This window comes from Oncorhynchus tshawytscha, linkage group LG22 (genome assembly GCF_018296145.1).
Source record: "Oncorhynchus tshawytscha isolate Ot180627B linkage group LG22, Otsh_v2.0, whole genome shotgun sequence".
NCBI classification, from domain to species: Eukaryota; Metazoa; Chordata; class Actinopteri; order Salmoniformes; family Salmonidae; genus Oncorhynchus; species Oncorhynchus tshawytscha.
In genome coordinates this window covers 35,097,252-35,125,249 of record NC_056450.1, presented here as the reverse complement: position 1 = coordinate 35,125,249, position 27,998 = coordinate 35,097,252, and the positions used below count along the sequence as shown (strand labels likewise).

At 44.8% G+C, this 27,998-nt stretch overlaps 1 protein-coding gene across 3 annotated transcripts; it reads left to right on the top strand.

Moving 5' to 3' along the window:
* Positions 1-27,128, top strand: cdk16 (cyclin-dependent kinase 16). Of its 3 annotated transcripts, none has more exons than XM_042304121.1 (18): positions 1-411; positions 5,341-5,563; positions 9,094-9,270; positions 11,615-11,748; positions 11,888-12,013; positions 13,273-13,329; positions 13,737-13,851; positions 14,122-14,216; positions 14,386-14,448; positions 18,327-18,450; positions 18,740-18,860; positions 18,976-19,073; positions 19,244-19,349; positions 19,451-19,493; positions 19,634-19,724; positions 19,833-19,910; positions 23,119-23,211; positions 26,587-27,128. In XM_042304121.1, exons 2-17 carry the CDS (start codon positions 5,443-5,445, stop codon positions 23,154-23,156), a joined length of 1,587 nt encoding a protein of 528 aa, XP_042160055.1. In that variant the 5' UTR covers positions 1-411; positions 5,341-5,442; the 3' UTR covers positions 23,157-23,211; positions 26,587-27,128. The 3 variants fall into 3 exon arrangements, with proteins under 3 accessions (XP_042160055.1, XP_042160056.1, XP_042160057.1); XM_042304122.1 differs by lacking the exon at positions 26,587-27,128 and adding an exon at positions 24,698-24,782 and having other exon boundaries at positions 2-411; positions 23,119-23,828; XM_042304123.1 differs by lacking the exon at positions 9,094-9,270 and having other exon boundaries at positions 2-411.
* Positions 27,129-27,998: the final 870 nt, after the last annotated feature.

The following is a 27,998-nucleotide window of genomic DNA, read 5'->3' as shown; positions in this document are numbered from 1 at the left end:
GGTAATATGAGGAATTTATATACATTTTGAATAGCTTCCATTGATAGAGACTTAGTTAAAAATACCCAGACATAACGGAAATAATAAAAACACTGTGGAATGTCACACGACCTGACTTGGGGCTGGTAAGCGAATGCGTAATTAACGGATCTCCACCTCTCCAATCAGCCGGAGTGAGTGACTCCAGAATCTATTCGCAGCTGCTCTACTACCCTCCGCATTTGGAACTGAACAGCTGCTAAAACGTTTGAACAATTTTTCAGAATGCGCACAGGGCATGCTGTCAGACAGGGGCGAACCGGTGCTGTATCTCAACCAGCAGAATAATGGCTGAGGACTATTGGGAGAGCACACTGGCTTTGGGATATTTTTGCTAAGATTACAAGGGCATACGGGATCTCGCGTCCTCGGGTAAGCGACAAAAGCAGTCTGTTCTTGTTGCGCAAAACGGTATTTACACCGGGTTGGTTAGCTAGAATACGAATTTAAAAAATGTTTTTGTCAATAGCTACGTTCCGCCGAAAATACTTGATAGCTTGTTGCAGCAACCACTGTTGATGTCAAAAGATCGGTTTACTGTACCTCCCACTTTTAAAGCTCTTCAATCACACGTATTACAATAATTCAACATTGTCTTTGTTGAAGAATAAAACATGTCCAAATGGCATGTCCGTGATCACCGCTTTCTAATCATTCTTAGACTTTGAATCGCTTTCATTCCAATGCATAATCATGCGTAAATGAAACATGTTGCGAGCTAGCTGTAGTTTAGCTAGGAAGGGCCGAGCTGTGCGCAGCCACTGACGCTAGCTTGATAGCTATAGCTAACTAACTAGATCATTTATTAACTTGTTAACGGCGATTACTTTTCTGTCGTGTACCATTGGTTTCTATTGCACACATTAGCTGAATGATTCTTGCATTATAGCTACGAAACCTCATAAAGCTAAACAGCTTAACCAGCTAAAGCTAGGTCACAAATCCTTATTTAGGATATCCCTTCAAAATGAATCGTGCGTACATAATGTGATGGACGTAACGCTACCGGGTATGTTCCTATCCTGGTCAGCTAGCTATAGTCAGTTTGTTTAGTTTTTGTCAGATGGGAACCCAGCAAACTTAAGGGTCTTTTGGGATGCCATTGGGGAGACCCTCTACACTGTGTGAATAGCTAATTTGTCTGCTTGCATGTAATTTCTAGTGTCTTGCTTGTTTTTGTCATGATTACCCCGGTTACATATGAGCTAAGGATGCACGACTAGCTGCTATGTTGTTGATTAACTGCAGTCACAAACCTCCAGGGTGCTAGTCACCTGCTGTTGACAACCTGGCATTGCCTTCAAAACGTCATCTTGATGTTGAGCTGTCCCATCAGTACCAGGCGGGCAGGCAGCACTGTCGGATTCGCATGGTCACACTGCTCCATGTCAACAAGGTTCATGATGCACCAGTTTTAAAAGTATGTGAACACAGACACATAGGGACAACTAGACCTATCTGAGAGGATGCCAGTGCACCCGGCCAGTTTCTGTGCTCGTGCTGTTGTTTTGTTTTATTTCTACAATTGTAAAGCGACTTTGGGTCCTTGAAAAGCGCTAGATCCCATTGAATTATTATCATCATTATTATTAAGGCCAGGCTTGCCTAAAAAATGATTTCTAAGCATTATTCAGACAGGCACTTTGTTTTATTTTATATTTAGCCTAACTGCACAGGACAAGTTAAGTTTAATGTTTCAAACACAAAGTAAATAGCCTCTTAAAATCAAATACCTTTTTGGAGTGTCTTCATCTAAGATTTCACTTCTACATTTCCCTGCAATGGATGCCAGAGGAGGAGAACCTTACTCCACTCTCACCATCCAAAGTATTCCAACTATTTCAAATGTTTTCTCTGTGAATCCTTTGTGAAAAATATGACTTAGTTTAGCTAATGGTCAATCAGTGACATACCCAATAGCCTTTCCAACAACAGTAGAACCACTTTAGATTGTTGAGATAATGATGACATTCTCAACATACCTCAGGGTCTTAGTATAAACAAAGAAATTCTTACACCAGGGCTATCTAAGCCCCATAAGATTACCCTGTCCGCCCTCCTGCTCACCCCATGCCTCCAAAGTCTACAGCACTAACACAACTGTCACCAGATAGCCTAGAAGTGCCCATTTTCTTCGGATGGACAGCGTTCAGAGTGCATACAGAAGAAGTCCCTTTTTAGGCCAATATGCAATTTAATGGGTCACCAAGCGTCTAGCCTTCAAAAGAGAAGCTTTGGAGCTGAAACTGTTGGGCATCGTCGTGCCAAATTGAGTCATTAGTCACAAGGCAAAAACATGGGCTTCTGGAGGTTTGGCACAACTTTAGTAGTCGGCCCAGTCCTGAATATCTCCCAGATGCTCAAGGGACTAACTGCTATTTTTTTCCATTGGTATTTAGTATTTGCTTTTTCAGTACTATTTGAAAGATAAGTTGAGATGTAGTTTCCAAGGTCATTGAACATGTCTGTTTTCTAGTGGTTTGCTTTATATTGCAATGCAGAGTGAAATCAATACATGTGCTGTGATGCCAGGGGAGAACGACTGTCCCTTATTATTGAAGCCACGGAAGTTTCAGTCCGACCGCGGTTCTGCAGGCATTGTTAGCAGAAAACAAGATTCTCCATTATAGTGAATGAAAAAATGCCAGTCTTTGTGGTCAGTCTTTGTTTAAATATACAGTACCAGTCAAAAGTTTGGACACACCTTCTCATTCAAGGGTCTTTATTTATTATTATTTTCTACATTGTAGAATAATAGTGAAGACATCACATCTATGAAATAACACATATGGAATCATGTAGTAACCAAATAAGTGTTAAAACAAATCAACATTTATTTTATATTTGAGATTCTTCAAAGTAGCCACCCTTTGCCTTGCTGACAGCTTTGCACACTCTTGGCATTCTCTCAACCAGCTTCATGAGGTAGTCACCTGGAATGCATTTCAATTAACAGGTGTACCTTGTTAAATGTTAATTTGTGGAATTTCTTTCTTAATGTGTTTGAGCCAATCAGTTGTGTTGTGACAAGGTAGAGGTGGTATACAGAAGATAGCCCTATCTGGTAAAAGACAAGTCCATATTATGGCAAGAACAGCTCAAACAAGCAGAGAGAAACAACCGTCCATCAGAACTTTTAAAGTTTCTTCAAGTGCAGTCGCAAAAACGATTTAAGAGCTATGATGAAACTGGCTCTCATGAGGACCGCCACAGGAAAGGAAGACCCAGAATTATCTGCTTCAGAGGATAAGTTAGAGTTAACTGCATACTAACAGACACACCTCAATATCAACTGTTCATTGAGACTATGTGAATCAGGTCTTCCTTTTCTGTGACGGTCAAATTGCTGCAAAGAAACCATTACTAAAGGACACCAATAAGAAGAGACTTGCTTGGGCCAAGAAAGACAAGCAATGGACATTAGACCTGTGGAAATCTGTCCTTTCATCTGATGATTCCAAATTTTATATTTTTGGTTCCAACCGCCGTGTCTTTGTGAGGTGCAGAGTAGGTTAACGGATGATCTCCGCATATGTGGTTCCCACCGTGAAGCATGAAGGAGGAGGTGTGGGGGTGCTTGCTGGTGATACTGTCTGTGATTTATTTACAATTCAAGGCACACTTAACCAGCATGGCTACCACAGCATTCTGCAGCGATACCATCCCTTCTGGTTTGTGCTTAGTCCCACTATCATTTGATTTTCAACAGGACAATGACCCAAAACACACCTCCAGGCTGGGTAGGGTTATTTGACTAAGAAGAAGAGTGATTGTGCTGCATCCACAATCACCTGGCCTCCACAATCACCCAACCTCAACCAAATTGGGATGAGTGGGATCGCAGAGTAAAGGAAAAGCTGCAAACAGTATGTGGGAAATCCTTCAAGGCTGTTGGAAAAGCATTCCAGGTGAAGCTGGTGGAGAGAATGCCAAGAGTGCATCAAGGCAAAGGGTGGCTACTTTGAAGAATTTCAAATGCAAAATATTTTTATTTGTCTTTCACTTTTTTTTGGTTACGACATAATTCCATGTGTTATTTCATAGTTTGGATGTTTTCACTATTTACAATGTAGAAAATAGTAAAAATTACCTAAAACCCTTGAATGAGTAGGTGCCCAAACTTTCTTTAAAAAAAAATTAAAATGTAAAATGTACTCCTTTTTCTCCCCAATTTCATGGTATCCAATTGTTTTTAGTAGCTACTATCTTGTCTCATCGCTACAACTCCGGTACGGGCTCGGGAGAGACGAAGGTTGAAAGTCATGCGTCCTCCGATACACAACCCAACCAAGCCGCACTGCTTCTTAACACAGCGCGCATCCAACCCGGAAGCCAGCCGCACCAATGTGTCGGAGGAAACACTGGAGGAAACGGAGGAAACACTGTGCCCCTGGAAACCTTGGTTAGCGTGCACTGCGCCCGGCCCGCCACAGGAGTCACTGGTGCGCGATGAGTCAAGGATATCCCTACCGGCCAAGCCCTCCCTAACCCAGACAACGCTGGGCCAATTGTGCGTCGCCCCACGGACCTCCCGGTCGCGACAGAGCCTGGGTACGAACCCAGAGTCTCTGGTGGCACAGCTGGTGCTGCAGTACTGCACCCTTAGCCACTGCGCCACCCGGGAGGCCCAGGTGCCCAAACGTTTGACTGGTACTGTATATATATTTTTAAGACTATCATGGTACCAGTAATTGCTTCTGAAACACCAGATGTATGTCCTCCTTCTGTCACACACAGAAGAAGTTACAAGGATAATTTAGTTGCTAATGGAAGCCTGCAGTACCCTGGTCAAGCTTCAACTTGAGTTACTCAATGAGAGGGGTCAGCATTGAGCTAACCTCAACGTAATTTCCAGGAGTAGCTCAAACTGCGCATGTTGTCTCAATTAATCGTTATCTTAACCGATTTTATTTGGCTTCAATGCGCTATTGAATCTTCACATAGGAAAGAATGGTTTCACGTGATCAATGGCTTTGTCCATTCATATATACAGTCTTTGTGTGATGCCCAGTATAGGCAAAGTCTGAATGATGAGAGCTCCCTTAATAGCAAAAGACTATCATTAGTGTCCAACCACTGAGTTCTCATCAGTTTTTCATCCAAATGAAGCAGCTTCTCTTCTCGAGGCCTAAACATTTCTCTTATTTGACTACTGAGGAGTGAATGACCTGTCATCCTTTGACTGTTGTAGAGGATAATGAATATGATGTGTCAATCTTTGTTAGTAGTTCCCCCTACAGGACAGGTTAACAACTGTTTAACAATGTGTTTGTTTGTTTGTTTGTCTGTCTGTGCCCTCAGAGAGCTTGAACTGTGGCTACCCCTCCGCCCTCTGCGTCTCGGCCCCCGCCCTCCACGTCTCGCCCCCCACCCTCCGCATCCCGCCCCCCGCTGCCCCCTCTGATGGACCGCATGAGGAAGATCAAGCGGCAGCTGTCCCTCACCCTGAGGGGGGGCAACAGTGGGGATAAGACCAGTGAGACCATCAGCCCTCAGGACACAGCGCACAGTCACAGTGACTCCGGTACAGTGGCTGATACAAAACAACACACACAATGACTCTGGTACAGTGACTGACACAAACCAACACAATGACTCCAGTAGAGGCTGACCCATACCACGTTACCTATACAATACAATACAATACAATACAATACAATACAATACAATACAATGACTCCAGTATAGGCTGACCCCTACCAAGTTACCTATACAATGACTCCAGTAGAGGCTGACCCCTACCAAGTTACAGTGGGGCAAAAAAGTATTTAGTCAGCCACCAATTGTGCAAGTTCTCCCACTTAAAAAGATGAGAGAGGCCTGTAATTTTCGTCATAGGTACACTTCAACTATGACAGACAAAATGAGAAAAAAAATCCAGAAAATCACATTGTAGGATTTTTAATGAATTTATTTGCAAATCATGGTGGAAAATAAGTATTTGGTCACCTACAAACAAGCAAGATTTCTGGCTCTCACAGAACTGTATCTTCTTCTTTAAGAGGCTCCTCTGTCCTCCACTCGTTACCTGTATTAATGGCACCTGTTTGAACTTGTTATCAGTATAAAAGACACCTGTCCACAACCTCAAACAGTCACACTCCAAACTCCACTATGGCCAAGACCAAAGAGCTGTCAAAGGACACCAGAAACAAAATATTAGACCTGCACCAGGCTGGGAAGACTGAATCTGCAATAGGTAAGCAGCTTGGTTTGAAGAAATCAACTGTGGGAGCAATTATTAGGAAATGGAAGACATACAAGACCACTGATAATCTCCCTCGATCTGGGGCTCCACGCAAGATCTCACCCCATGGGGTCAAAATGATCAAAAGAATGGTGAGCAAAAATCCCAGAACCACACGCGGGGACCTAGTGAATGACCTGCAGAGAGCTGGGACCAAAGTAACAAAGCCTACCATCAGCAAGGGCATTGAAGATGAAACGTGGTTGGGTCTTTCAGCATGACACAATGATCCCAAACACACCGCCAGGGCAATGAAGGAGTGGCTTCGTAAGAAGCATTTCAAGGTCCTGGAGTGGCCTAGCCAGTCTCCAGATTTCAACCCCATAGAGTTGAAAGTCCGTGTTGCCCAGCAACAGCCCCAAAACATCACTGCTCTAGAGGAGATCTGCATGGAGGAATGGGCCAAAATACCAGCAACAGTGTGTGAAAACCTTGTGAAGACTTACAGAAAACGTTTCACCTCTGTCATTGCCATCAAAGTGTATATAACAAAGTATTGAGAAACTTTTGTTATTGACCAAATACTTATTTTCCACCATAATTTGCAAATAAATTCATTAAAAATCCTACATTGTGATTTTCTGGATTTTTTTCTCTCTCATTTTGTCTGTCATAGTTGAAGTGTACCTATGATGAAAATTACAGGCCTCTCATCTTTTTAAGTGGGAGAACTTGCCCAATTGGTGGCTGACTAAATACTTTTTTTGCCCCACTGTACCTATACAATACAATGACTCCAGTATTTTTTTTTTTACCTTTATTTTACTAGGCAAGTCAGTTAAGAACCAATTCTTATTGTCAATGACAGCCTAGGAACAGTGGGTTAACTGCCTGTTCAGGGGCAGAACGACAGATACCTTGTCAGCTCGGGGAATTGAACTTGCAACCTTTTGGTTACTAGTCCAACGCTCTAACCACTAGGCTACCCTGCCGCCCCAGTATAGGCTGACCCCTACCAAGTTACCTATACAATACAATGACTCCAGTATAGGCTGACCACTACCAAGTTACCTATACCATACAACTGTAGGATACTTCACCCCTGAATGATTATACTGCAACAACCAATATGGCAGTATCTTTGACCAATTTGGCCTAATTGTCAAAGAAGTAATAACAAGTGAAACTGCAGACAGCTGTGTAGTTCAATGTGCAGAATATTTAGTTTAGTTTGGACCATCTTTATGCTCAAGGCGGGAGTTATTTTATCCTTCTTTTCATAATGGTGATATGAAAAACCAAAATGGTGCGATGAAAAGCTCTCAAATTTACTGATTCAACTGTTTTCTTACCAGAGACGTAATGTGTCATCTCCAAATGTTTACAACTGTACTCATACATATTTCAATTAGGTCTGCTGTAAAAGGTTACGTTTTCTTTCTTTCTTATACAAGCATGCCACACAATGACTGGGTGACCTGAAACCAATGATGACTCAGTATCATTTGTGGGAGTACTGTACATGCAACAGAGTAGTGTCACTCTTGTGCAAAGCTCTGCAGTGCAAACATTACACCCTTTTATGGCTTCTCTGCTACTTGGGATACATGGTTTAGGGTAGTGGTAGGTCTTACCTTACCATCACTCCACAGTGTGTGTTCCTAAATTCAATCTGGAGTGCTTAGAGTGCGCTCGTAAATTCATCAGTTATTCTGCGCTCTGGCACACTCGGACGAGAGTGCTCTGAAATTGGAGTAGATATAGCCAGAGTGAATTGACGAACGCACCCACAGATTCACACACAAAATAGGCCATAGCTACACTTTTCCAAATCCTATATGGCTCCACCCTGAAGGATCTGGTGATGATGGGGTGGGTGTTTGTGTGATAACGGTGCTTCTGGTTCCTGCTTGCTATTCTTAATTTAATCCGACGCATGTCTCTTCCAGCATGGCTCTCTGTGTTCTAATACTGGCTGTATTGATGCTGTCTCAGGAGGTTTCAATGAAACAACTTCAGTCTATTCTCCTCCACTTGACTCCCTGGTGGAAAAAAACTTAAGAATTTGTGCAATAAAACCAATCAACATTTTAAATTTAAAAAATCCATAGAAAAACTGTTTAGAATGGAAAATTAATTTGGCTTTGTGAAGTAATGAATAAAGTGCTGTTGCGTAATATAATTGACCATCAACTGTGTCCATAAGAGATTATTAGAGGCAGTAAGCATGGGCCACATCTGGCCTGTACAATGCAATGATACCAGTTCATGCAGCTCAGAAACTTCTCAGTAACCCTGTTACTAATACTGAAGGTTTTCCTTGTCAATTGACCCCATATTTTTTTGTCTTCCAGTGTGTATTAACCTCTTTTGGAAAGTGAATCGCATGCTCTGAAAGATGGACATTTGTACGTGTTTTCCCTGTTCATTTGGTTAATCCTTTAATTTCAAGTTACCGGCTATTTTCTTTCCTTACCTGTTTCTTCTCATCTTAACCACCATTACTCTGTTCTTCTCTACCAAATGTTACTGCTTACTTCTGTAACATTTCTACTTTTCTCCCCAATACTACATCTTCATCCATGACTTTAATTTGTTTTTCTGTTTGATTTGTCTCTTCCTTCTTTCTACACCCCTTCCCCCCTTTTGTTGTCCCGTCTTCATCCCAATCATGATCTGTTTCCTCTTTCGTTTTGCTTTGAACCCCTGTCCCCGATCATACCGTGCCCTGCCGTGCCCTGTGTCCCCCGTCCACCTCACAACCACCTCCACCTGCATTGTCCTTCGTGACTCCCACCCGTACCCCATTCCTCCCTCCTGTGTGTGTCTCCCCTGTGTCTCTGCCTCCCCACCCTTCTCTCTCCCAGAGACCATGTCAGTGCGGGGCAGTGGCACTGGCAGTTTGCGGGGTTCAGTGCGAGGCAGTGGTGGTGGAGGCTCGTTCAGCATGCACTCCCTGCTCCAGTCGTACGGCTCCGCCCTGCGCCGACCACACAGCCTGGGCCGCAGCCTCAGCTCCTATCTCAACCACACCACACGCCTGGGTACAAAACACTTGGCCCACACAGGGAAGGGGAATGTGTGTGTGTATCTGCTCTGGGAGTGTGTTTGTCACCTCTGGTTACAAGTGTGTGAGTGTGTATGTTAAGGGTGTGTCGTGTTATGACTGGTCATGTTATAGACTTACAGAGCCTTCAGAAAGTATTCACACCCCTTTGACTTATTCCACATTTTCTTGTTTCAGCCTGATTTCAAAATTGACTAAATATATATATTTTTTCTACACACAATACCCCATAATGACATAGTGAAAACATGTTTTCAAATGTGTTGAAAAGGAAATATCACATTTACATAAGTATTCACACACCTGAGTCAATACTTTATTGAATCACCTTTGGCATCGATTACAGCTTTCAGTCGTCTTCGGTATGTCTGTATCAGCTTCGCACATCTGGATTCTGGGATTTTCTCTCGTTCTTCCTTGCAGATTTTCTCAAGTTATGTTAAGTTAGGTGTGGAGCTGCAGTGAACAGCAATCTTCAAGTCTTTCTCCAGATTTTCAATGGGATTCAGGTCTGGGCTTTGGCTGGGCCCCTCAAGGACTTTCACATTCTTGTTTTGAAGCCATTCCAGCATTGCTTTGGTTGTATGCTTGGGGCCATTGTTCTGTTGGAACGTAAAATCTTCACCCCCTGTCTAAGGTCGTTTATACTCTGAAGCAGGTTCTCATCAAGGATTTGGCTCTATTTGGCTTCTTCTATCCTTACCAGTCTCCTAGTCCCTGCTGCTGAAAAGCATCCCCATAGCATGATGCTGCCACCACCATGCATCACGGTAGGGATGGTGTTAGATAGCACTTTTCATTCAGGTCAGAGTTACATTTTTGTTTCATCAGATCACAGCATCTTTTGCCGTATGATCTGTCTTTCACATGCCTTTTTGCAAACTCCAGGCGTGCTGTCATGTGCCTTTTCTCAGGAGTGGCTGCCGTCTGGTCACTCTCCCATGAAGCCCAGATTGGTGAAGTGCTGTAGAGACTTGTCCTTCTGGCAGGTTCTCCCGTCTCAGCCAAGGAACTCTGTAGTTCTGTCCGAGTGGTCATTGGGTTCTTGGTCATCTCCCTGACCAAGGCCCTTCTTGCCCAATGTCTCAGTTTGGTCAGACAGCCAGCTCTAGGTCTAGGTATTTACATCTTTTCTCAATGATGGAGACCACTGTGCTCTTGGAAACTTTCAACACTCTAGAAATTGTTTTATACCCTTCTCCAGATATTTTTTATTTAACTAGACAAGTCAGAACAAATTCTTATTTTCAATGACTGCCTAGGAACAGTGGGTTAACTGCCTGTTCAGGGGCAGAACGACAGATTTGTACCTTGTCAGCTCGGGGATTCGAACTTGCAACCAACGCTCTAACCACTAGGCTACCCTGCTGCCCCAATATATGCCTCATCACAATACTATCTTGGAGATCTATGGACCATTCCTTGGACTTCATGGTATAGTTTCTGCTCTGACATGCACTGTCAACTGTGGGACCTTATATAGACAGGTGTGTTACTTTCCAAATCCTGTCCAATCAATTGAATTTACCTCAGGTGGACTCCAATCATGTTGAAGAAACATCTCAAGGATGATCAATAGAAACAGGATGCACCTGAGCTCCATTTGGATTGTCATAGCAAAGGGGTGTGGCTACTTACTGAAATATTTATTTTACATACTGTATTTCATTTTTCAATATATTTGCAAACGTTTCACTTTGTCATTATGTGGTATTGTGTGTAGATGGGTAAAACATTTTATATTTAATCCATGGTGAATTCAGGCTGTAACGCAAGAAGATGGGTAAAACATTTTATATTTAATCCACGTTGAATTCTGGCTGTAACGCAACAAAATATGCAATAAGTCGAGGGGTATGAATACTTTCTGAAGACATTATATATGCCTGTTTTTTTGTCCTAATATGGGATTAAGTTAATTACATAATTTGAATACTGTTTGGAGAGTAGATTTTAAAAGCTGATAAGCACATCACACCAGTGCTGTATAACAAGTTAACAACAGTGAGCGAAACCTCTAATAGTTGTAGTGGGAGACAACAGCGAGAAAACAAAATGATAAGACATCAGCGAAGAATTGCTTTACCTCTCAAATCTTACTGTGATGGTACCGCATGCTCCCCTCCAGGTGCCTTTGAACCAATACGTTTCCCAGGAAGCAAACGTAGAATGAAAGTTAACAGACACAGGGCGAGTAAAACATTATTGTCAAAGGTAGTAAGATTATGATCGTTAGATTGCGATAGGACATTGAGAGCTGGTAACCCTAGCACTCTTCCATGTGGACCAGGAGTTGAGAGTGTTGCTGTGTGTTTGTACAGAGATAGTTCATGAAGATGTGAAGATCGGCTCTGATGGGGAGAGTGACCAGGTCTCGGCCACCTCTTCTGATGAAGTACACAGTCCTGTCAGGGTCCGCCTCAGGAACAACTCTGTACGCAAGATATCCACCGAGGTACACACACTCTCACACACACAGACTCACGCACTCACACTCTCTCTTATAACACTAGTAACACATGAGGTGTTTTATCCTAACTTCTCACCTTTAACCTCTAATCTTCAACCTCTTACCTTTTTATATTTTCTGTTAGGATATAAACAAGCGGTTGTCCTTGCCTGCGGACATCCGTCTCCCAGATGGCTACCTGGAGAAGTTCTGTCTGAACAGTCCTCTTTTTGACAAACCTCTGAGCCGGAGGCTAAGGAGAGTCTCCCTGGTAGGTTACTGCCCCCTACCTCTCTGTCCTCCTCTATGTCTCCCTGGTAGGTTACTGCCCCCTACCTCTCTGTCCTCCTCTATGTCTCCCTGGTAGGTTACTGCCCCCTCCCTCTCTGTCCTCCTCTATGTCTCCCTGGTAGGTTACTGCCCCCTCCCTCTCTGTCCTCCTCTATGTATCCCTGGTAGGTTACTGCCCCCTCCCTCTCTGTCCTCCTCTATGTATCCCTGGTAGGTTACTGCCCCCTCCCTCTCTGTCCTCCTCTATGTCTCCCTGCAGGTTACTGCCCCCTCCCTCTCTGTCCTCATGCTTTTTCCCTGAGCTTCTGTCCCTCTCTGTCCTCCTCTATGTCTCCCTGGTAAGTTACTGCCCCCTCCCTCTCTGTCATTTTAGTTCCCTGTATTTTCATGCCCCTCCCTCTCTGTTCTCCTCTATGTCTCCCTGGCTATTACTGTTCCTCCACCATTTTCTGTCCTCCTGATATTTATCCCTGGTCAGGTTACTGCCCCCTCCCTCTCTGTCATCTCTAATCCCTGAAGTGGTTACTGCCCCCTGAGATCTGACCTCCTTTGTATCATCTTCCTGGATAAAGCCAGCCCCTCCCTCTCTGTCATCCTCTATGTATCCCTGGTAGGTTACTGCCCCCTCCCTCTCTGTCCTCCTCTATGTCTCCCTGGTAGGTTACTGCCCCCTCCCTCTCTGTCCTCCTCTATGTATCCCTGGTAGGTTACTGCCCCCTCCCTCTCTGTCCTCCTCGTCCTCTGTCCTCATGCTCACTCTGTCTGGCCCATGCTTTTTTCATGAGCTGTCTTGTCCCTGTGTGTGTTGAGCTCGTAAGACTCTCCCTCTTGCATTTTAGTTCTTGTATTTTCATGTGCACTACAATTTAGTTCTCCCTTGCGGTTATGCCTTGCTATACTGTTCCTCCACCATTTTCTTTCATTGATATTTATTCAAGGTCAGAGCTTACACATTCACTGCCAGACATCTCAACAGAAGTGGTTGCACGTGTCCTGATGAGATTGACCTTCTTTGTATTATCTTCCTGGATAAAGCCAGTCTCGTAGTTCATCTTCCTGGATAAAGCCAGTCTCGTAGTTCATCTTCCTGGATAAAGCCAGTCTCGTAGTTTGTAACAATGTTCTGGAGTCTGTCTGTCTGTCATATTTGTGAATAACAAAGCATGTTCTCATTCTGTGATTTTACATGTGGTAAGACTTCTAGAATCGTCTAAAGATACAATGTGTTTTTTCTCTCAGTCCGAGATTGGCTTTGGGAAGCTGGAGACCTATGTGAAGCTGGATAAGCTAGGAGAGGTATGCTGTTACAAACATATACATTAACATTACCCTACCCCTTACTCATTGTTTATTTGCTCTTAACCTCTGCTGCCAAACATTTGTCCTGGCAGTGTTGAGGTTTTCTTCTGCCACTGTTCACATGTACTGTATGCACTGCTTTTATGATGTGCTCCTACTGTAGTCTGTCTGTAAGTATTATCTCTCTCCCAGGGAACCTATGTGCTCCTACTGTAGTCTGTCTGTAAGTATTATCTCTCTCCCAGGGAACCTATGTGCTCCTACTGTAGTCTGTCTGTAAGTATTATCTCTCTCCCAGGGAACCTATGTGCTCCTACTGTAGTCTGTCTGTAAGTATTATCTCTCTCCCAGGGAACCTATGTGCTCCTACTGTAGTCTGTCTGTAAGTATTATCTCTCTCCCAGGGAACCTATGCCACGGTATACAAAGGACGCAGCAAGCTGACTGACAACCTGGTGGCTCTGAAAGAGATCCGATTGGAGCATGAGGAGGGGGCTCCCTGCACTGCCATCAGAGAAGGTGAGACACCACACCACCACAGGGTGGGCACTGGGCATAGTGCCCAAACACCTTTGTGTCGGGTGGGCCTGAGCCTGGGCCGCCAGCTAAAAATAAAACCCAACAGGTTGGGAAGTGGAAACCAGAGCAAGCCAAGGGAGCACTGGCTATTTACAGGATTGACATCAGTCAACCACAGTTGCTGCTGCTGACCTCTGATATGGAAAGAGTTGAGGCATGTTGTATAAGTATATATTTTAAAATCATGCATTGGTTATCTCTCTCCCCCAGTGTCTCTGCTGAAGGATCTGAAACACGCGAACATAGTGACCCTCCATGACATCATCCACACGCAGAAGTCTCTCACGTTGGTGTTTGAGTACCTGGTGAGTCATCGTCCACACAGAAAGGAGGAGAAGCATAAGAGCATCTGACAGCGCGTCACACACACTGTTCATCTGTCGACTCCTTTACATTTTGAATGAAAACAAATCCAAATGAATTTGTTTGTGCCAGTGTCAAAGTTGTGTAAATGATTTGTGATTTGTCACGCAGGATAAAGACCTTAAGCAGTATCTGGAGGATTGTGGCAACTCTATCCACATGCACAATGTGAAGGTGAGGCACTCATCAGCCTACAATACCTTGATACATGATTTCCCTTACCTTCTTTAGCATGTATCATGAACCGGAATTCTATCATTCCAGTCCGATGTATACATCTACTTAACAGTAGATCAAATGGCACGGTGCCAATAGTTTTTAAACGTGTAGTTAGTGATTAGTAGGGTCTTCACTGGTGTCTTGTCGTTGCACATCGTCTCCCTATGGTTCTCTCACCTACAGTATACCTCTCATGTCTCTGTGTGTCCCTGTGTCTCTCTCACCTACAGTATACCTCTCATGTCTCAGTGTGTCCCTGTGTCTCTCTCACCTACAGTATACCTCTCATGTCTCAGTGTGTCCCTGTGTCTCTCTCACCTACAGTATACCTCTGTCTCAGTGTCTCAGTGTGTCCCTGTGTCTCTCTCACCTACAGTATACCTCTCATGTCTCAGTGTGTCCCTGTGTCTCTCTCACCTACAGTATACCTCTCATGTGTCAGTGTGTCCCTGTGTCTCTCTCACCTACAGTATACCTCTCATGTCTCAGTGTGTCCCTGTGTCTCTCTCACCTACAGTATACCTCTCATGTCTCAGTGTGTCCCTGTGTCTCTCACCTACAGTATACCTCTCATGTCTGTGTGTCAGTGTGTCCCTGTGTCTCTCTCACCTACAGTATACCTCTCATGTCTCAGTGTGTCCCTGTGTCTCTCTCACCTACAGTATACCTCTCATGTCTCAGTGTGTCCCTGTGTCTCTCTCACCTACAGTATACCTCTCATGTCTCAGTGTGTCCCTGTGTCTCTCTCACCTACAGTATACCTCTCATGTCTCAGTGTGTCCCTGTGTCTCTCTCACCTACAGTATACCTCTCATGTCTCAGTGTGTCCCTGTGTCTCTCTCACCTACAGTATACCTCTCATGTCTCAGTGTGTCCCTGTGTCTCTCTCACCTACAGTATACCTCTCATGTCTCAGTGTGTCCCTGTGTCTCTCTCACCTACAGTATACCTCTCATGTCTCAGTGTGTCCCTGTGTCTCTCTCACCTACAGTATACCTCTCATGTCTCAGTGTGTCCCTGTGTCTCTCTCACCTACAGTATACCTCTCATGTCTCAGTGTGTCCCTGTGTCTCAGTGTGTTCCTGTGTCTCAGTGTGTTCCTGTGTCTCAGTGTGTTCCTGTGTCTCAGTGTGTTCCTGTGTCTCAGTGTGTCCCTGTGTCTCAGTGTGTCCCTGTGTCCCTGTGTCTCAGTGTGTCCCTGTGTCTCAGTGTGTCTCAGTGTGTCCCAGTGTGTCCCTGTCACCTACTCAGTGTGTCCTCTCACCTCAGTGTGTCCCTGTGTCTCTCTCACCTACAGTATACCTCTCATGTCTCAGTGTGTCTCAGTGTGTCCCTGTGTCTCTCTCACCTACAGTATACCTCTCATGTCTCAGTGTGTCCCTGTGTCTCAGTGTGTCCCTGTGTCTCTCTCACCTACAGTATACCTCTCATGTCTCTGTGTGTCCCTGTGTCTCAGTGTGTTCGTCCCTGTGTCTCAGTGTGTCCCTCAGTGTGTCCCTGTGTCTCAGTGTGTCCCAGTGTGTCCCAGTGTGTCCCAGTGTGTCCCAGTGTGTCCCTGTGTGTCCCAGTGTGTCCCTGTGTGTCCCAGTGTGTCCCAGTGTGTCTGTGTGTCCCTGTGTGTCTCAGTGTGTCTCTCTCACCTACAGTATACCTCTCGTGTGTCTCTCTCACCTACAGTATACCTCTCATGTCTCAGTGTGTCCCTGTGTCTCAGTGTGTCCCTGTGTCTCTCTCACCTACAGTATACCTCTCATGTCTCAGTGTGTCCCTGTGTCTGTGTCCCTGTGTCTCAGTGTGTCCCTGTGTCCTCTGTGTCCTACAGTATACCTCTCATGTCTCCCTGTGTCTCAGTGTGTCCCTGTGTGTCCTCTGTCTCAGTATGTCCTCATGTCTCCCAGTGTGTCCCTGTGTCTGTGTGTCCCTGTGTCTCAGTGTGTCCCTGTGTGTCTCTCTCACCTACAGTATACCTCTCATGTCTCAGTGTGTCCCAGTGTGTCTCAGTGTGTCCCTGTGTGTCTCACCTGTGTCTCAGTGTGTCTCAGTGTGTCCCTGTGTCTGTGTGTCCCTGTGTCTCTCACCTGTGTCCCTCATGTCTCAGTGTGTCCCTGTGTCCCTGTGTGTCCCTGTGTCTCTCTCACCTACAGTATACCTCTCATGTCTCAGTGTGTCCCTGTGTCTCAGTGTGTCCCTGTGTCTCTCACCTACAGTATACCTCTCATGTCTCAGTGTGTCCCTGTGTCTGTGTGTCCCTGTGTCTCAGTGTATCCCTGTGTCCCTGTGTGTCCCTGTGTGTCCCTGTGTGTCTCAGTGTCTCCCTGTGTGTCTCAGTGTGTCCCTGTGTGTCTCTCTCACCTACAGTATACCTCTCATGTCTCAGTGTGTCCCTGTGTCTCAGTGTGTCCCTGTGTCTCTCTCACCTACAGTATACCTCTCATGTCTCTGTGTGTCCCTGTGTCTCTCTCACCTACAGTATACCTCTCATGTCTCAGTGTGTGTCCCTGTGTCTCACTCACCTACAGTATACCTCTCATGTCTGTGTGTCCCTGTGTCTCAGTGTGTCCCTGTGTCTCAGTGTGTCCCTGTGTCTCAGTGTGTCCCTGTGTCTCAGTGTGTCCCTGTGTCTCAGTGTATCCCTGTGTCTGTGTGTCCCTGTGTCTCAGTGTGTCCCTGTGTCTGTGTGTCTCCTGTGTCTGTGTGTCCCTGTGTCTCAGTGTGTCTCAGTGTGTCTCTGTGTGTCTCTGTGTGTCTCTGTGTGTCTCTGTGTGTCCCTGTGTGTCCCTGTGTGTCTCAGTGTGTCTCAGTGTGTCTCAGTGTGTCTCAGTGTGTCCCTGTGTGTCTCTGTGTGTCCCTGTGTCTCTGTGTCCCTCCCTGTGTCCTTGTGTCTCAGTGTGTCACCTGTGTGTCCTCTCGTGTGTCCCAGTGTGTCTCTCTCACCTCAGTATGTCTCATGTCTGTGTGTCACTGTGTGTCCCAGTGTGTCCCTGTGTGTCCTCAGTGTGTCTCTGTGTCCCTCCCTGTGTCCTGTGTCTCAGTGTGTCCTGTGTCCCTCCCTGTGTCCTTGTGTCTCTCTCACCTACAGTATACCTCTCGTGTGTCCCTGTGTCTCTCTCACCTACAGTATACCTCTCATGTCTGTGTGTCTGTGTGTCCCTGTGTCTCTCTCACCTACAGTATACCTCTCATGTCTCTGTGTGTCCCTGTGTCTCAGTGTGTCCCTGTGTCTCTCTCACCTACAGTATACCTCTCATGTCTCAGTGTGTCCCTGTGTCTCAGTGTGTCCCTGTGTCTGTGTGTCTCAGTGTGTCCCTGTGTCTCAGTGTGTCTCAGTGTGTCCCTGTGTCTCAGTGTGTCCCTGTGTCTCCCTGTGTCTGTGTGTCCCTGTGTCTCCCTGTGTCTGTGTGTCTCAGTGTGTCCCTGTGTGTCTCAGTGTGTCCCTGTGTGTCCCAGTGTGTCCCTGTGTGTCTCTGTGTGTCTCTGTGTGTCCCTGTGTCTCTGTGTCCCTCCCTGTGTCCCTGTGTCTCTCTCACCTACAGTATACCTCTCGTGTGTCCCTGTGTCTCTCTCACCTACAGTATACCTCTCATGTCTGTTTGTCCCTGTGTCTCAGTGTGTCCCTGTGTCTCTCTCACCTACAGTATACCTCTCATGTGTCCCTGTGTCTCCGTGTGTCCCTGTGTCTCCGTGTGTCCCTGTGTCTCCGTGTGTCCCTGTGTCCCAGTGTCTCAGTGTGTCCCTGTGTCTCTGGGTGGTCTGTGTCTCTGGGTGGTCTGTAGTATTGTCATGTCTTTGCAGACTTCTTATCTCATGTCTGTTACTGTGCCTCTCCTCCTCAGCTCTTCCTGTTCCAGCTGCTGCGCGGCCTCAACTACTGCCACCGCCGCAAAGTCCTCCACAGAGACCTCAAACCCCAGAACCTGCTCATCAACGACCGCGGAGAGCTCAAACTGGCTGACTTTGGTCAGTACCTCCAACTGTACAGACAGTCTTATCACCACACCTCAGAAGTCTCTGTGGAACCAGAGTGTTATCTGTCGTGCTTCAGTTTAACGTTCTCAATAATTGAGAGTAACGACTAAACGATGTGTTCAGAAAAAAAGAACATCCATCTTTTTGTTGGTAGTACGACAGAGTTTTGCCAGTGTAATAAGCCAATATGCCCCAAGAGCCTCCCCCACAAACTGTCATGTAAAAATGTTAAGCTACTTTCAAACGTTTTGTTGAATAGTGAATCATGCTTTTGTCTCAGGCCTGGCCCGGGCTAAGTCCATTCCCACCAAGACATACTCCAACGAGGTGGTGACGCTATGGTACCGTCCCCCAGACATCCTCCTAGGAAGCACTGACTACTCAACGCAGATAGATATGTGGTAAGAATAAACTATTGGTCTTAGCCAATCGGGTTGATATTGATGTTTCGTTATAACATTCTGTTCTAAAATGTCAGTGAAGTTGTTATAGTAACGTTATATTTTGACTCTGTAGGGGAGTGGGTTGTATCTTCTATGAGATGTCTACAGGCCGCCCCCTGTTTCCTGGTTCTACAGTGGAGGAGGAGCTGCACTTCATCTTTAAACTGCTAGGTGAGGCTGTACCCCCGTCACTGCCCAACTTGGTCCATGGTGTGGCCCTGCCCTTTTGAAGGAGAGGAGACGGGGAGAAATGCCTTTTGGCACCATTGAGACGGCTAAGGATATAAAACATCCCTTTTCAATGTCTTGAGAGTTGAAGCACTTGTTTGTGTCTGCTCCAGGTACACCCAATGAGACATCCTGGCCTGGAATCACCTCCAATGAGGAATTCATCTCATACAACTACCCCCGGTACAGAGCCGACTGTCTACGGAATCACACACCAAGGTGATGCAGTGCTCGGCACTGTGACTGTTTTATGACACGTTAGACCTGCTCGTTCAATGAGAGTTACCTTAATTTATTGTGTATTTGTTGTTTATTCCTAGACTGGACAATGAAGGAGTGGAACTGCTGTCCAAACTGCTGCAGGTGAGACCACCCCTGTGGCAACATTGTCGTCATTGACAAACTCCCATCTCACCTTTTTAGATAATCTTTCTGATCGTCCTGGAGGTGTTCGTTGCCATTAGCGACAGTAGAGTGAAGCTGTGTGTCCGTCTGTGTTTCAGTTTGAGGGAAAGAAGCGCATCTCAGCAGAGGAGGCCATGAGGCATCTATACTTCCACAGTCTGGGAGACCGAGTCATCACACTGCCTGACAGTGAGTTGGCCTTCACTCCTCCACACATGACTCACACACATTATTAACAGCAGTGTAGTCCCATGTCATTGGTAAATAATTGTATAATATGAACATATCCTCTCCTAGCTACATCAATATTTTCACTTCAAGACATTCAGCTGGAGAAGGAGCCCGGCTGTAGAAGCAGCTCCTTGTCTGACTCAGGTAAGTTCCTCTCTTTACAGTTGTATTTCATCCCATAAACGAAATGTCTTATTTTAATGTCCCAACTTCTTTGTACAAAATGTAAACTTAATGGCTACATCACTGTGTTCCAGAGCTCGTACAGGGATGCCTAAGGTTCCGGCACACCTTAGGTATATTCAGTTCACTTCCTTCTCTCATGAGGAGGCCGCGAACCATCCCCTCCTTTCCCCTCTGATGCACTTCAATGTGTCAGTCTATCATCCCATGGCTTTTAACAATGAATATGTAACCATTCTCAAAACACCTCCTTAGATTTTGAGGCTAGAAGAATATTGTATGTCAAGAGTACTGTACATTATATTGAGAACTTTACACTATGTCAAGACTACTTTACACTATGTCAAGACTACTTTACATTATGTCAAGACTACTTTACACTATGTCAAGACTACTTTACATTATGTCAAGACTACTTTACACTATGTCAAGACTACTTTACACTATGTCAAGACTACTTTACATTATGTCAAGACTACTTTACACTATGTCAAGACTACTTTACATTATGTCAAGACTACTTTACACGATACTTGACATTTATTTACATGTGTACATCCATACAGAGCACATTAGGTGGTCTTTACTTTCAATGGAAATTCCCACTGTTCATTGTAATACACACTCATACACAATAATGTAAAGAAAGGAGTAGCAAGAGCAGTGCTCTCAGATATTTAAGCATGCTAGGCGAGCTTTTTTATGCCAATTTTTTTGGGCTCATGAACATAGCCTCAGACATTTGTTAGAAATTAACACAAACAGCATGCATCACTGAACAGCACCTTGAATACAAGACTATCCTCGAACAAACACCAAGTCACATCACATCAACAGGGCTAGTGCACAGTACTCCACCTCTGAATGGTTATAGGTTTTATTTGCTAAAATAGCTGTTTCTGGTTGGTCCCTTGTTCTTCCTGGTTGTGTTTGATTTGTTGAAAACATGCCTGCCCTCTGCTCTGACTCAGGAGCATTCAGTCCCCTGGTCATTATACGTTGTAGTCAGCCCAGCTCAGGCCTGGTCATTATGCGTTGTAGTCAGCCCACCTCAGGCCTGGTCATTATGCGTTGTAGTCAGCCCAGCTCAGGCCTGGTGCGTTGTAGTCAGCCCACCTCAGGCCTGGTCATTATGCATTGTAGTGAGCCCACCTCAGGCCTGGTGCGTTGTAGTCAGCCCACCTCAGGCCTGGTCATTATGTGTTGTAGTCAGCCCACCTCAGGCCTGGTCATTATGCGTTGTAGTCAGCCCACCTCAGGCCTGGTCATTATGCGTTGTAGTCAGCCCACCTCAGGCCTGGTGCGTTGTAGTCAGCCCACCTCAGGCCTGGTCATTATGCATTGTAGTGAGCCCACCTCAGGCCTGGTGCGTTGTAGTCAGCCCACCTCAGGCCTGGTGCGTTGTAGTCAGCCCACCTCAGGCCTGGTCATTATGCGTTGTAGTCAGCCCACCTCAGGCCTGGTCATTATGCGTTGTAGTCAGCCCACCTTAGGCCTGGTCATTATACATTGTAGTCAGCCCAGCTCAGACCTGGTCATTATGCGTTGTAGTCAGCCCACCTCAGGCCTGGTCATTATGCGTTGTAGTCAGCCCACCTCAGGCCTGGTGCGTTGTAGTCAGCCCACGTCAGACCTGGTCATTATGCATTGTAGTCAGCCACACTGCTTCTTGACACACTGCTCTCTTAATCCGGAAGCCAGCCTCACCAATGTGTCGGAGGAAACACTGTCCAGCTGGCGGCCAAAATCAGCTTGCAGGCACTTGGCTCGCCACAAGGAGTCGCTAGAGAGCGATGGGACAAGGAAATCCCGGCCGGCAAAACCCTTCCCTAACCCGGACGACGCTGGGCCAATTGTGTGCTGGCTGTGACACAGCCTGGGATTGAACCCGGGTCTGTAGTGATGCCTTAGACCGCTGAGCCACTCGGGAGGCAATGCTGTCTTTTACTGAGGAAAACAATTCCTTTACCAAATGTAATAAAACACAGACTACTAAACCCCTGCTCAACAATGAAAATCAATATCCAAATTATGCCCAATACACATATGCAGTAAAAAATGTGAAGAGAAATCAATTGGCCTGTTGCTTACATAATCCAAATATCAGCCATGGATAAAATGTGTGTTGTTTTGTAACACAGTTATAATGAGAAATTCATGATTACATAATTTCCTGCATTAATTATTCATATGTCTTTCTGAGGGGCGTTCTGCTCTCTCACCCTAAACTCGTTCCTGTTATATGACAGAGGAAGGGTTAACCGTCCTGTAGATAACTCCTGATTTAGCCTGAGGAGTCAGGAGTGGGGTGATAATGAGAGGGTGGATCTCTGACTCATTCTCATTTACAACACTGCTGCTATTCTATCTACTTGAAGCTTATCAACAATGCGGAAGGGAAAAGTACAGTTTACTTCAACTATGTTTGACGTTAATATTGTGCAATACTCTGTATAGTTTTATCGTTTTTTTTACATGCAAAAAATGTACCACTTTCGGCCTCCCAGGACTTGATGTATTTGAGTTCAGAGTCATTTACATTTCTGCCCTTCCTGACACACCAAAGGGGAATGCTGATGTGACATATTGCCTGTAGGGACCTTACCCACTGAGTTGTCCTGTATGAAAGCCCTATGTTTGTTCCTTCTCTCTCTCTCTCTCTCTCGCTCTCGCTCTCGCTCTCTCTCTCTCTCTCTCTCTCTTTGGGCCAACGCCCTGATAGATCATTCAGCATGGTTACCAAACACATTCATCTGTTTCCACACTGAATTTGTATTGTGGGCCCTGTTTTGACAATGCGAAGTGAAAATACGGCACTAGTGTCAAATAATACCATAATGCTCCTGATATCTGTACTTGAATTTATTTTAAATATTTTTGTGACGTCCATGGAGGGCAGCGGTAATTAATGATGGTTTGGAATGTAATGATGCGGATACAAAACACACATTTGTGTTGAATTTTGACGCAAGTGCTACTTATTTCCGTTGTCAACGTATCACTGTGTGTGCTGTTTGTCTTCATACGGTATCTCCTTTGTCAGCAGCTCTCTTACCCCGATGGAACCTTCTCCCTCTGGTCTCTGTTCAAGTACCTGTGATGATGAGTGTTCCTCCTGGGATCTGTCTGTCACTCCTCTCACTGTCTCTCTCTCTCTCTCTCCTCACAGTGAACAGCATATCTCGACGACAGAGCCTGCTTTTCTGAGTGGAGTGAGAGAGAGACGGACGAACGAGAGGACGGGAAGCTGAGACATTTCCGTGTGCGATGAAGGGATACACATTCATCATCTTTATACCTTTTGAATTGTCATTGTTGGTCCATTTAGTGTTGAGAGAGGTTCACTAGCTGTTTACATGTAAGATGAGGCTGAGGAGGATACCTGTTTTTCTTCTGTGTTTGCTCTCAATATGCACTCTCTCCTCTATATAGAACAGTTTACTGTCACAGACACACTTTTACCATCACGTATACTGTAAATGCTGACAGGCAAAGAAAGCCTTACCATTTTTCCTTGTATAGCTAACTACTGTGATCTTTAGTTTACAGGCTGACATAATTGCAGCCCTGTATAATTAAATTTAGACATGTCAGGACATTCTTTGAATGCAATAATCATCACCCGTACATTTTAATGGATTTGGACCAAAGTTTTCGACTCACTTAAATTATGCACAATGCTATTGTAATACCCCTAGCTAGAACCTTTCTAAGTTTTATTGTATAATACCACAATGAAGGAATAATTTGAAAAATGACAAGGCTTGAATAAGTGATAAGTTGATTAGAGTTGTCTTCTAATTGAGGGGGGAATAATAATACGGTGAGGCTGTAGTGTCTCACCTTGGTCTTCCACACTCCCATTTCCACCACAGCAAGGTATTACAGTCTATCCCTCCCATTTCCACCACAGCAAGGTATTACAGTCTATCCCTCCCATTTCCACCACAGCAAGGTATTACAGTCTATCCCTCCCATTTCCACCACAGCAAGGTATTACAGTCTATCCCTCCCATTTCCACCACAGCAAGGTATTACAGTCTATCCTTCCCATCTCCATCAATCCAAGGTATTACAGTCTATCCCTCCCATTTCCATCAATCCAAGGCATTACAGTCTATCCCTCCCATTTCCATCAATCCAAGGCATTACAGTCTATCCCTCCCATTTCCATCAATCCAAGGCATTACAGTCTATCCCTCCCATTTCTACCACAGCAAGGTATTACAGTCTATCCCTCCCATTTCCACCACAGCAAGGTATTACAGTCTATCCCTCCCATTTCCATCAATCCAAGGTATTACAGTCTATCCCTCCCATTTCCATCAAGTAAGGCATTACAGTCTATCCCTCCCATTTCCATCAATCCAAGGCATTACAGTCTATCCCTCCCATTTCCATCAAGCAAGGTATTACAGTCTATCCCTCCCATTTCCATCAAGCAAGGTATTACAGTCTATCCCTCCCATTTCCATCAAGCAAGGTATTACAGTCTATCCCTCCCATTTCTACCACAGCAAGGTATTACAGTCTATCCCTCCCATTTCCACCACAGTAAGGTATTACAGTCTATCCCTCCCATTTCCATCAATCCAAGGTATTACAGTCTATCCTTCCCATTTCTATCAAGCAAGGTATTACAGTCTATCCCTCCCATTTCCATCAATCCAAGGTATTACAGTCTATCCCTCCCATCTCCATCAATCCAAGGTATTACAGTCCATCCCTCCCATCTCCATCAATCCAAGGTATTACAGTCTATCCCTCCCATTTCCATCAATCCAAGGTATTACAGTCTATCCCTCCCATTTCCACCACAGCAAGGTATTACAGTCTATCCCTCCCATTTCCACCACAGCAAGGTATTACAGTCTATCCCTCCCATTTCTACCACAGCAAGGTATTACAGTCTATCCCTCCCATTTCCAACACAGCAAGGTATTACAGTCTATCCCTCCCATTTCCATCAATCCAAGGCATTACAGTCTATCCTTCCCATCTCCATCAATCCAAGGCATTACAGTCTATCCCTCCCATCTCCATCAATCCAAGGTATTACAGTCTATCCCTCCCATTTCCATCAATCCAAGGTATTACAGTCTATCCCTCCCATTTCCACCACAGCAAGGTATTAGTCCATCCCTCCCATCTCCACCACAGCAAGGTATTACAGTCTATCCCTCCCATTTCCATCAATCCAAGGTATTACAGTCTATCCCTCCCATTTCCACCACAGCAAGGTATTACAGTCTATCCCTCCCATTTCTACCACAGCAAGGTATTAGTCTATCCCTCCCATTTCTACCACAGCAAGGTATTACAGTCTATCCCTCCCATTTCCACCACAGCAAGGTATTACAGTCTATCCCTCCCATTTCCACCACAGCAAGGTATTACAGTCTATCCCTCCCATTTCCACCACAGCAAGGTATTACAGTCTATCCCTCCCATTTCCATCAATCCAAGGTATTACAGTCTATCCCTCCCATTTCCATCAATCCAAGGTATTACAGTCTATCCCTCCCATTTCCACCACAGCAAGGTATTACAGTCTATCCCTCCCATTTCCACCACAGTAAGGTATTACAGTCTATCCCTCCCATTTCCATCAATCCAAGGTATTACAGTCTATCCCTCCCATTTCTACCACAGCAAGGTATTACAGTCTATCCCTCCCATCTCCATCAATCCAAGGTATTAGTCTATCCCTCCCATTTCTACCACAGCAAGGTATTACAGTCCATCCCTCCCATTTCCATCAATCCAAGGTATTACAGTCTATCCCTCCCATCTCCATCAATCCAAGGTATTACAGTCCATCCCTCCCATTTCCATCAATCCAAGGTATTAGTCTATCCCTCCCATCTCCATCAATCCAAGGTATTACAGTCTATCCCTCCCATTTCCACCACAGCAAGGTATTACAGTCTATCCCTCCCATCTCCACCAATCCAAGGTATTACAGTCTATCCCTCCCATCTCCATCAATCCAAGGTATTACAGTCCATCCCTCCCATTTCCATCAATCCAAGGTATTACAGTCTATCCCTCCCATCTCCATCAATCCAAGGTATTACAGTCTATCCCTCCCATCTCCACCACAGTAAGGTATTACAGTCTATCCCTCCCATTTCCACCACAGCAAGGTATTACAGTCTATCCCTCCCATTTCCATCAATCCAAGGTATTACAGTCTATCCCTCCCATTTCTACCACAGCAAGGTATTACAGTCTATCCCTCCCATTTCCACCACTCCAAGGTATTACAGTCTATCCCTCCCATTTCCATCAATCCAAGGTATTACAGTCTATCCCTCCCATTTCTACCACAGCAAGGTATTACAGTCTATCCCTCCCATTTCCATCAATCCAAGGTATTACAGTCTATCCCTCCCATCTCCGTAATCATTGAAGGGGGATATTAGTTTAGTACCAGGTAGATTAATCCCAACAGTGTCATGGTGGCATTTGGGGGAAATCCTCATGTTGTATTTATTTATTTATTTTCATAATGCTGTGCTTGGCTGATATGGTACAATGGTTTGAAAGAACAGCACTTCTGTTCTATTTTCACACAACGTTTTGCAGTTCTCTGAGGAATCCATAGCACTTACAGGAATTCTCCTCATTCTTGCAGGAATTCTGGAATTTGGGGAACCGTTGTACCAAAAACCTGGAGATGGCGTTCTCTTTATTGATTATATAGACATGCATCCAATACAAATTGAGCTTCCACAGTGAAACATCACAACCCTGATAGGTTTAATGACTCTTTAGGGCACAGGGTACAGTATTGTTGGGTATAATGTAATTGTGTTTACACATCTACCTGTTTGGAGTGAAAGAGACGGTCTGCAAATTTCCCCACTATGTACAGGGTGATGTGTGGTCATCATTCTGAGGAGAGTGAGAGAGTGCACCAGACACAGTGTCACTACTTTTACACCGCCTGCTGATGTAGTTAGCCCACCTATTAACCACGGCTGTTGTTCTAAAGCAGTGGTTCCCAACCTTTTACCCATGTACATTTTACCAGTAGGCCTATGGTCTCATGAGTCTTCTCAAGTACCCCCTGTGGATAGGCCAAGTTCCCCTGGTTGGGAACCACTGTTCTAAAGCACTTCAGTATGTGGAATCTGTGAAAACCAAAGTGAACATGCATAAAACTGTCATCTGAAATGTCTGGCTCGTCGTTTTGAATGGGGATAGATGATGTGTTTCAAACCTCAAATAACCAAAGTATACATTTTTGGATTGAGGCGGTAACTTGGAGAGAAATGCAGTTGGTTATGAATTCTCACCATCTCAACCATTGGGTTAGTTTGGTGGGTTGGGGTGTGATCCTAGCAGCGAGATGTTGTGAACTTAGTAAGTGTGAATGAGTGAGCGTGTGCTGTCTGTGTGTGTGTGTGTGTATGAGAGAGCCAGAGTGAGAGAGTCAGAGCAGAGGATATGTGTCGTGAAGCACGGCAATGTTATATTGTGGAAAAAGAATATGGTATGTTGTAAATAACCTTAGATTATTTTACGGAACCGAGCAGAGGACTGTGCAATGAGATGAGGATACTCTTCTCATTATGTCATTTTGAAGATAAGAATATAGTTTTCTTACGATGATCATTGATTATATTGTTATTGTGTTCTTATTCTTTTAATGAGAAAAGGTTTATTTGATCATAGAATACATAATCAGTGTAGATATTTGGATTTTATGTTTATCATTTGTTTTCTCTGATGGTGAAAGGGGCTCTTCCATATACGTTGTCAGAAGAAGCATGGATATGTTGCCATGGAAGGGCTAATAGGTTGGTCGTGAAGTCGCCACTTGTCCCATTTTATATTTCGCAATAACTGTTGTACTACGCAATAACAAGTTGTACAGTACGTGATCCCTGTCCAAATTTACCAGTGGATTGAATACTTTATATCTAACACAAAAACAATGAAGTCACAACTTTAAGTAGAACCAAAAAAAATACTGGAGACTGTTTTATTGCCCATTGTCACTTTTACAATTGGATTCAAATAGTGAGATTTTGATATCACTGT